The sequence below is a fragment of the Leiobunum rupestre genome, chromosome 2 (genome assembly GCF_980474605.1).
Source record: "Leiobunum rupestre chromosome 2, qqLeiRupe1.1.hap1, whole genome shotgun sequence".
Lineage (NCBI taxonomy): Eukaryota > Metazoa > Arthropoda > Arachnida > Opiliones > Sclerosomatidae > Leiobunum > Leiobunum rupestre.
This window is the reverse complement of record NC_143385.1, coordinates 34,598,210-34,609,135: the sequence shown is the minus strand read 5'-3', so window position 1 is coordinate 34,609,135 and position 10,926 is coordinate 34,598,210. Positions and strand designations below refer to the sequence as shown.

The window sequence follows — 10,926 nt, the reverse complement described above, 5'->3', positions numbered from 1 at the left end:
AAAAATATTTCCATTTGAACGAGTCCCTCTTTTTACCTCTCCGAGGGGACAAAGTCCCCTAGGAGGGGTTATACAACGACCGTGTCTGTCTGTGGGTCTGTGGGTGGGTCTGTGGGTCTGTCAGGCCTGCGAACGCGTTCGCATTTTCGGTGCAAAGTGTAATCACTGCGTACGCAGTTTCTCGAGATCTCTGCGTTCGCAGTTGCTAGTAATTAGGGAACAAAGTTGAAAAACCGTGTTTGCAAAACCACCGTGGGACGGTGAGCGTTAACGGATTAATTTGCAGTCGGGGTTGGTTTGGTGGTTTTTTTTCGTCAACGCTCGCCGTCACGACAGGTTTAATTCAGTGGTTTGGATATTTCGCTATTGTAATGTTTATGTGTAGGGTGGTAATGTTGTGTTATTGTTATGACGTTTGTGGGTGTTGAGTTTGTGGTGTGTATGTACGGGTGGTATCTCTCCAACTCTTTCTTATTGACTTTTGGGACGGAGTGAGTGCTGAGTGTAATGCTACCTCTCAACATCAAATGGCAGGGTTTCCACCAATTGTTCACGGTATTCGTCTTAGTATCAATTTGCGATCGCATCGGGCGGGTTTCGAACCCGAGACCGCCTGTTTGACAGGCGGACGTTCTACCACAGAACCACCGACACTTATTACGTTTCATTGAAAATTAGACCTTCAGCTTTATCGAAAGCGTATTTAATAGAGTATGAAATTTTGGTTTTATTGAAATAGAGCAAGATTTCGTGGAAGATTTAAATTATTGCATCGAAGAAATTCTAATTTAGCGATTTCTCATTTGATTAAAAACAAATGCGTCACCCAGGTTTCGAACCCGGGCCGTTCAGTTAGGCAGTCGAGCGCTCTACCACAGAACCAACGATAACTTAAAGCTATACTGCAAATAAGACACTCATTGTAAGCATAATAGTTAACAAAGTCTTGAATTTTTTTACGAATGAAATTGTGAAGGCCTAATGTGGTTTTTTTACGAAAAAATTATAAAGACTTAATCTTGTTTAATATAATAAGTTTCTTTATTTCAATTTGGTACTTTTGTTTAGGGTTTTTTTAATGAATGGAGTTAAAGATTTTTTTCTTCTATTATTTGACGTTTTATTTTTGCGGTTGTATATTTGTTTTATCTTTTATTCTTTTAAAATTATTTACTTCTTCCGCAAAATGGTTCATTTTTTGGAGGAACCTTTTTACTTATTTTTTGTGTATTAATGTTTTGAGAACCTTTACGTTTGGGAAAGGATAATTTTTGACGGAACCTTCAAAGTGTATACGTCGCATTTTCAAAAAATTTAATGGTCAAATCTTGTTTTAGCGCAGTCAGCAGATAAGATAAAGGGTAGAACCAGTTAGTTTTTTGTAATTTATTTAGTTTTTTCGGCCGTATATTCTTATCTATTAGGTTTAGCGTATTGGTTTTCAAGCTTAATAATTCATTTATTAACAACATATCAAGTTGGTCTGGTTTTCAACTCGGTCGTAATTTATTTTAAACGTTTTCTCGGCTGATTAAGATGTTTAATGCAGTTCATCAATTGGGTTCGTTTGTGTTTATTTATAAAGAACCCTAACTATTCCCTCTACGGTCATTTATTGATATACGTATAGTCTAGTGGCTTTCTGTGCTTTGTGAATGGTAAGTTTTTCGCTTCTTGTTAATAAGTTTTTTGGTGGTGTGGATATTTGGATATCTAAGATTCCTAATGCAGTCATTGATATCCTGGGTGTGCGAGTCATTATATGATATTGGAAATTGGACGGTTTTGGTCTTTTTCATGCGGTATGTGTCACAACGTCAACAGGATGGTTCCGACAGTCTACGAGTCGTCTACTACCAGGTATCTACGGTATCTTGATCGGGCGAACGTTGAAATAAAATGAGCGTTAACTATGCGGCAAGTATTTCGTAAGCGACAAAAATACAAATACCCTCTGTAGATATTTCTTTCATTAAAATTGGCTTCGTATTATATTTAACTGCTAAACTTGTACCGTAAATAGGGTTAAAGTCAATTGTGCATTGTTTTAGTACGTCTAACTCACTGTTGTAACTACTTAATTTATAATATTCTGAATAAATTAATCTCGGTTGTTTCGTCTCAATTATTTTAATTCAAATTAAAATTTTATACCGGGCGGGATTGAACCGGGATTACGTTATTAGTATATAACTCTGAATTGGGGAGATATAACTTTGAGGGTCATCTCGAGAAATTAATACCGCTAGTTGTATTTTAATTTTGATTGTGTTGAGCTTTTGGGCGGTATTGTTGGCTTTAATTATCATTTTTTCGTGTGAAGTGGTTTAAAGAAGGTTTTCTGTGTTGTTATATCGTAAGCGATAAAAATACAAATACCCTCTGTAGATATTTCTTTTATTAAAGTTTGCTTCGTATTACATTTATCTGATAAAATTATTCTGTAAATAGGGTTAAATTCAATTGTGCGTTGTTCTAGTTCGTCTAACTCACTGTTGTAACTACTTAATTTATAATATTCTGAACAAATTAATCTCGGTTGTTTCGTTTCAAATATTTTAATTCAAATTAAAATTTTATACCGGGCGGGATTGAACCGGTATTACTCTAAATTGGGGAGATATATCTTTAAGGGTCATCTCGAGAAATTAATACCACTAGGGACAATGCTTCCGAGGAGAGGTATATTTTGGCTTGCCAACTTGTTATATCCGCAAAATACTGAACGATTCTATCTTAAGGATTAAAATAGTTCTAACAATCATATCTATTAGTGCAATTACAACATTTGAGAAAGACACTTTTCCCATTGTGAAAGTGGAATCCAAAATAAGAATCACTTTAAATTTCAATATAGACTATTTTACCCTTCTCGAGTAACTCTTTTTTTCTTTAAAAGCTGAAGAAATATTAGAAACAACATCAGTGATCAATTAATTGTTTCCGAGTATGACAGACGATTTTTGATATTAAAGAATCATTTTTCAAAAGTAAGATTGTTTTCGGTTATTTTTTTTTAAGCTAGCATAGAAATCACATTATTTTTATATATAATTATTAAGTTGTAATGTTAATTCTTAATTACTGGTAGCCTTCACTAGAAACTATTATAAGATTTAAATATGAATTTATAACCAAGCGTGTATTTACCACTAGTGAACGCTATATCAATCGAAGAATTGAAGAAAGACGGAATCACGTCATTATTAAGAACTGGTGACTACTTCTGTATATTGTGACGGTCCAGTATTTCATGTTCCAACTGAGTAGAAGGAAAGTGAGGTCGACCCATCAGTCCCGGGTTCGGGTTTGGGTTCGGGATCGAAATCCGGGATTTAAGGGATGAAATGGGGGTAAAATCGTCAAAAAGTCAATGTATTTATGATATTTCTCGCGACGATTTGTTTTCCCACATATCAACATATTATGTTCAGGCCAACTTGTTTATTTATCTACGCTTATCTCGAAAGACACTTGAACGTATATCTTATCAAGTTTTATCGTACGGAATAAGTTGAAATGATGTAAAAATTGATAACCTAGGCGGCGCGCGCGCGGATTACCCGGGGGACGCGGTTAATTTGAATTTAAGAGTTTTTTGACGTCATGGAATATGGGACGCGGTTAACGTGCGCGGATTGGGGTGCGGTTAATTTAAATTTAAGAGTGTTTTGACGTCATGGAATATCCATTGTTAAAGTAGAATGGAAATATTTTTAAACTTCATTTTAATATCATTAACGTGTAAGTGGTACTTAAATATGCTTGGCATTTGAACCTATCTCACGAGTATTTCTAACGAATATTTTAAGTATGAGAAACGTATCATTCTCAAATGATACTTGAATATACTATAAAAGGGGTTGTATAGCGTTGTGGGAGGTCATTCCACGGTTAACTACGGTAGCTATATTCAAGATGCCTAAAGCCCAACATATTTGCCCTACGTGCGCGAAAAGTTTCGCTACCAAGTCCTCCTTAAATCGGCATGTTAGAGAAGTACACGGCGATAGACATACGTTTGTCTGTGAAGTATGTGGTAGGAATGTTGCTAGATAAGAGCATTTTAAGAGCCATCAACGAACTCATGACTTGAACACACCCGGCCCTTCCGAACCCATGGACCTGTCTCGCACACCATCACCAATGCAACGTTCCACCGTCACCTAGTTTGCTTCAAGACATTCAACTGGAATCTACCCGTACACAGACATCTACATCAGCTTTACCCAACAACCTAACACCATCACCTGTTCCCGCCTCATCAATACTTGATGAAACACCACCAGCATCTCCAAGTATGGTCCAGGCCTTGAATGATACGCTAGCGTCTATTCGTTATAATGCCGAAGACTATGATATTGATGCAGGGATGTTTATCGGACGTTACCGAGCCGCTTTCCGTAAATTTTTAGTAGAAAGACTGGCTAGTAAACGTGGAATTAAGTGGTTCCTACTCGTAAGATCTGTTTATATGAGACCTTTAGGGGGTGTAGAACAAAGAGCGGAAGTACGACCCTATTTCCGGAGCACTATGCAAACAACATTAACGCTCGACGTCATTGAAAACCAACTGAATGACTGCATTGAAACAATACAGTCAGCAGCGGAAAACTTTGAAGCGACAGGTATGTACTAAATATAAAAGTTATATTTTGAACTAAAACATTATATATTTGATAGGATCAGGTTGGGTAATTGATCGTATTCTGTATGTAGAATTAAACGTAGCATCTTACCAACCGTTGCGGGGGTCATCGTATATGGAACTACCTGAAAAACTATCTCAACGTCGTGCGATTCTTAATATTAGAAACGAAAATGATGAGAAATGTTTTCTCTGGTCCATTCTAGCTAAACTTCACCCAGTTCCTTGGACTCAAAACCCTCAACGTGTTACCAAATATAGACCTTATGAAAATGAAATTAATACCAGTGGCATATCTTTTCCTTTCAAATTAAACGCTACGGAACTTAAAAAATTTGAATTAATGAATAATTTATCAATATCTATTTTGGCTTCTCGGGAGATATATTTCCCCTTTACGTAAGCGTTAACAAGTGTGGTAAGGAAAGGGAGGTTGATTTGCTATACATCACCGATGAAACTAAAGATATTGACGATTGGAATAGACATTACTGTCTTATACGAGACCTAGGAAAACTGCTACAGCATCTAACAAAACACAAAAGTACAAGTTATTATTGCAGGTAATTTAGTTTCCAATATATTAGTTTGCAATCTACTAATTATTTTCTGTATTAGAATGTGTCTTCACCGATTCAGTGGAAACAACGCGGAACAGCGACGTGATGCGCATATCGAAGAATGCGCCACCCACGGCGTCCAAAAAACAGTTTTCCCTGCTAAGAAGAAGACTCTTTATTTTGATAAATATGAGTGGACGGAAAAAGTAAAAATAAAAATTATTTAATTTAACTCTTAATGAAATGAAATTATTAGGTGCAGTATGCATTTTACGCCGATTTTGAAGCAATCCTACCGAGAGTTCAAGGATGTGATCTAGATCCCGATATAAATACCAGCAAAGTAAACATGCACATCAGCTGCGCGTATTCGTGGGTGCTAGTTGGACCTAACGGTAAGTTTTTTGGCAAAATTCCCTTTTAGATATATTATAAGAGAATACTTATAGGTGTACCTGTTCGAACCGATTGCTATCGAGGTCAAGATGCAACTCGAAGATTTCTGGAGTCTATTCTGGAATTAGAGAAGGAGTTGATGGAACTCATTGAGACCAATGTACCAATGATTATTACCCCGGAGGAGGAGGAACAGTTTCAAGCTGCTACGCATTGCTACATTTGTCAGAAGCAGCTAAATCAGGGAAATATGCCCGCTGTTCGAGATCATTGTCATTTCACTGGCAAATATAGGGGGCCAGCGCATAACCTCTGTAATCTTCAAAAGAAAGTTCCAGAATTTATTCCCATTTTCCTTCATAACCTTAGCAGGTAAATTTATTAATTTAACTAACCAGGAATAGTAATAATAATAATAATAATAATAATACATCTTCATAGATACGATTTACATCTTATATGTCAGGAGATTGGTTATTTTAAGGAACAGACTCTTGACTGTATTCCTTCCACTAGTGAAAATTATATTTCGCTGAAACTAGGTAAAATATATTTAATTATGAATCTAGCCTTAACATTAATTTATTATTATTATTTTTAGGGATATTTCGGTTTTTAGACTCTTATCGATTTCTAAGTGATAGCCTCGATGCTCTAGTATCTAATCTCGTTTTGGAAGGAGCCAGTAAATTTCAGATTGTTAAGAAATATTTTGAAAGTGATAAAGTTGAACTCCTCCTGCGGAAGGGGGTCTACCCGTACGAGTATATGGACGATGAAAAGAAATTTGACGAGACGATGCTGCCATCTAGAGAAGCGTTTTTCAGTTCATTGAAAAATCAAAATATTTTAGAATCCGATTATTTACACGCCCAAAATGTTTGGACAGCGTTTAATATTCAAACATTAGGTAAAATTACTATAGTATAAATTTTTCAAATCTCTTAACCTCGGTTTTCGTAGGGGAATACACCGACCTCTATGTGAAAAGCGATGCGTTGCTCTTAGCCGACGTTTTTGAAAATTTTAGAACATTATCTATAACTCATTATAAACTAGATCCCGCTCACGCTTACACCGCACCAGGTTTAGCCTGGCAAGCAGCTTTGAAGATGACCGATGTTCGCCTCGATCTTATACTTGATATAGATCAACACTTATTTATTGAAAAGGGTAACGCTTTTGTGATATTTTAAATATTATTGTATTTACATTGAATTTTTAGGGATTCGAGGCGGTGTTTCAATGATCTCAACTCGTTATTCTGAAGCGAATAACAAATATATGGCCGACACATATGATTCGTCTAAAGAGAGCAGTTATATATGCTATTTAGGTAATTTACATTTTTAAAAAAATAAATAATTTGTTTTTATTTTTATTTTATTTTAATTATTTTAATTTTAATTATATTAATTAACTTAATTTAACTTAATTGAAGATGCTAATAATTTGTACGGTGCTGTTATGTGTGAACCACTACCGCTAGGCGACTTCCAGTGGGTTCAGGAGGATGATTTGCAAACACTCTGTGAAAATATTCTGAGTATTCCCAATGACGTTGAAAACGGATACATTTTAGAGGTAAATAACAAGTGTTATAATTATTGAATTATATTTTTAAAGAATTGTTTCCTTTGCAGGTGGATCTTGAATATCCTCCAGAGTTGCATGACTTACATAACGATCTCCCAGTAGCGGCGGAATCTAAAGTTATTACACATGATATGCTATCTCCATACTCCAAAGATCTCTTAGGAAAATTAAATATTAAGGAGAATCAAAGTCTACCAAAACTTCTTCCTAATTTAAATAATAAAGAGAAATACATAGTACATTACCGCAATTTAAAATATTATGTAGAATTAGGTTTGAAAATAACCAAGGTTCATCGAGCTCTAACCTTCACTCAAGGAAAATGGTTGGAAAAATATGTTAGATTCAACACTGAACAGAGGAAATTATCCAAGGGCTCATTTGAAAAGAATTTCTGGAAACTTATGGTTAACTCTGTTTTCGGGTAAATCAATTTAAATAATTTATTGCTGTTTTTTCCCTTACTTCATTTAATTCTTTAGAAAAACAATGGAAAATTTACGGAAGCATATAAATTTCGAGTTGATTCATAAACCAGAAAGAATGTTAAAAGTTACAAGTTCCCCGCAGTTTGAACACTTTACCATCTTTAATGAAGAGTTAGCCGGCGCTCATAAGAAGAGAGCTAAAATTGTTCTTAACCGGCCTATATTTACCGGATTCACCATTCTAGATTTATCCAAGGAGCTCATGTATCGGTTCCATTATGGATTCATAAAAAATACGTACGGGGACAAAGCATCACTATTATTTACAGACACTGGTAATTTAATTTAATATGCATTTTTTATTTAAATAGTACTAATATATAAAATATTTACAGACAGTTTAACGTACAACATTAAGACGGATGATGTTTATAAAGACTTTGAAGTTCATAAAAACCGCTTTGACTTCTCTGATTATCCACCTTCGCATTTCCTTCATTCTAATCAGAATAAAAAAGCTCTCGGTTATTTTAAAGACGAGACAAATTCGCAGTTAATTCAAAGCTTTGTAGGACTTCGTCCAAAGCTTTATTCTATTAAATTGTACGGGGAGTCTAAGACCGCTGAAGAGATAGAAAAGGAGTTGCGATTGGGGAAATCTTTAGAGTCAATTTTAAACCATAAAAAGGTTTGTAAGGGCGTTGCCATGAACGTTATTAGAAACGTCATCCGCCACGAAGACTATGAACGTTGTCTTTTTAATCAAGAAACCATGTCAGCCGAGTTGATGCGTATAGCTAGTTTCAAGCATGAACTATTTACTTTAAATACTAGAAAACTTTGTTTATCACCAAATGATGATAAGAGATACATTCTACCCTGCGGGGTTCGTACATTAGCGCACGGTCATAAAGATATTGAAAAATTATAATGAATGCTTGTATTTATGTATATATATAAAAAAAAACTGCTATTGCTATAAATTGTAAAAAATTATTTTATTGGATACATTTTACACAAACTCTTTAATCATTTTATCGTTTACATATTTATCTTTCTTAAACCTAGACACAATGTTATACATTTCTATTCCTTTACACCTGTTTATAGCAAAATAGATACAGAATGCTCCACACGTATTACTAGAATTACTCTGTAATTGATTAGAATTAAAAGTTACAGTTTTACTGTTTCGTTCAATAAAGTCATTAAATTTAAAATAATCTGGCGGGTTTCCAAAGGAATCCATGAATTCACAATTTTTATGTTTAGAAAAATATATTAGAACCCAGTGTTCTCCAGGTTCAGCACTCGTATCGGTATTTACAATAAATAGAGAAGGGAATATTTTTACGTATTTAGGTAGCTTGTCAGCCGCGAGCACGCCTTGAAATATACTTTTAGTACTTAAATCTTTTTCAAGAATTTTAGTTATCTGTAGCGAATCCATTAATTACTGTAATCGAAAATCACGGTTCGATTTTTATCAATTTCAATCAAATTTTAGAATGGAAATCGTCTCCGGTAACGGTTTTGCAAATTTTAATTCTAATTTCAGGTTACTGTTTTTTACAAGATGCAAGTGATTAGCGTTGTTATTAAGATCCGAGGTTAAATTGTACGCGAATAAACAATTTCCGTTAGGGTAATCTTCCCGACTTATCTGATTCCCTTCATCTACGTTCCACTGATTAGTTTGAATGAAAAGATTACAATACGCTTGAATATATTGATTTTCCTCAAAGTTTAGAGATAACGCCTTATGAGGGACGCTGCTACCGTCAATGTACAATCCAATGCTTGATAAATCGAAATGTTGAAAGTTGTACGGCGATTTTTTCAAATCTCCTAGAAACGCTTTTTGTTCCACAAACCCGATAACAACTTTCTTGGGTGCTTGTCCGGTAAATAAATGATCTTGCACACTAGCCATAAGACCAGCGGGTATAGAAAATGAGGTGCACTCCGAACGAGTTACAGGATATTTAGCGGTTCCATATTGTAGCGCCTTAGCTTGAGCGAGCGATAGTTCCGGTATCACTTTAACTTTCCTCAGATAAAGGGAAGCTGATAAAATCTCCACTTTACATTTTACGTCGGAGTGAATTTTTATCGAATTTAAATTTCAAATCAACCATATTTAATAAAAAGCGTGGCTGTTGACATAAATCAGTATGGACTACGCCTAACAAGTCAATCGCCCCTTTTTGCGCTAAACTCGCTCGTTTAGAGAAACCATCGTTATCGAAAAATGAATCGAACTTTCCAGGCGTATCCCGATAGAAAAGTGAACTCGTTAAATAACTTTTTTTCGCAGAATCTCCGAACGTTAATAAAGTTTGTATCATACTTTTATAAGCGTAATTTTGACTGGAAGGTGTTACTGATCTTTCATTAAGAAATACGTGGACGTCGCTAAAAAGCGAATGAAGAAACAAATTCTCGGGGGCGATATTGTCGGCTGGAGTTCCGGCGGCCCCACCCGCAACACCTGGAACCGCGGGTTGCGGTAGTTGACCATTATCTTTAGTTACCTTAACTCGAACGTGAAAGGTCTATATACGTTTCAGAGTTACCGTTGATAGAAAATGTATTTGATGCGTTATCAACTATATTTGATATTGGATTATACTCAACCCATTCTCCACCAATAATCGAAGATTGTGTCATAGGTACTTGAAAGAAATCTAGCTCGGAATTTATACACTCAACTGAGCGCGGGTGTAAAAGGGACATTATGAGAATATATCGGAACGTTTAGGGAACCGTCCTTTCGCTATCCTGCCTGCTGTTGAAATGGCGCTTTTCGACTGAGTTCGTTTCCTTTTATTTCCGGAACCCGTCATTCTTTTAATATGATCCGTAGCTGAAGATGTTAGTCTCATGGCTTCATCAGCTGCTGAAGCTAAAGTTTCCCTTCCAGCGTTAATAGAATGCGATTTAAGCGCTGTTTTAATTGGGACTCCGCTAACAACATCGGTCGCTACTTTCGCTCCGGTACTTATAAGTTTTTTTCCCAAGTAAGTAGCGCCTTTCTTCAGTAAAGGTACCGCGAATCTAAACGCTGAAGATAATATATTTCCTAGTCCATGTCCTCTTTGCACGGCTAAACCTCTATATACAGGTATTCCACCGAAACCAACCTGGTTTAAATAGTAACTTTCATAATGAGTTCTTGAAGGTGAATATTCAGACCTCATGATGTTAACTGTTCGCTCTCTTAAGCTAGAATGAAGGTGTGTCCTGAATGATTAAAGGTTTATAGTGAAGTCCACATTTTACGGGGTTTAAAATGTAA

General features: G+C 35.6%; 1 protein-coding gene across 1 annotated transcript in view; it reads left to right on the top strand.

The window, feature by feature from the left end:
* The first annotated feature begins 5,150 nt into the window (after positions 1–5,150).
* LOC149957418 (uncharacterized) overlaps positions 5,151–10,926 on the top strand; it is a 33,085-nt gene continuing 27,309 nt past the window's right edge. Inside the window, exons 1-10 of the mRNA XM_090167020.1 lie at positions 5,151–5,211; positions 5,267–5,414; positions 5,465–5,603; positions 5,658–5,976; positions 6,046–6,146; positions 6,206–6,514; positions 6,568–6,777; positions 6,830–6,940; positions 7,046–7,188; positions 7,248–7,624. Of these exons, the coding sequence (XP_090023146.1) occupies positions 5,268–5,414; positions 5,465–5,603; positions 5,658–5,976; positions 6,046–6,146; positions 6,206–6,514; positions 6,568–6,777; positions 6,830–6,940; positions 7,046–7,188; positions 7,248–7,624 (1,856 nt within the window). The 5' untranslated portion in view covers positions 5,151–5,211; position 5,267. The remainder of the gene's footprint in view (positions 5,212–5,266; positions 5,415–5,464; positions 5,604–5,657; positions 5,977–6,045; positions 6,147–6,205; positions 6,515–6,567; positions 6,778–6,829; positions 6,941–7,045; positions 7,189–7,247; positions 7,625–10,926) is intronic.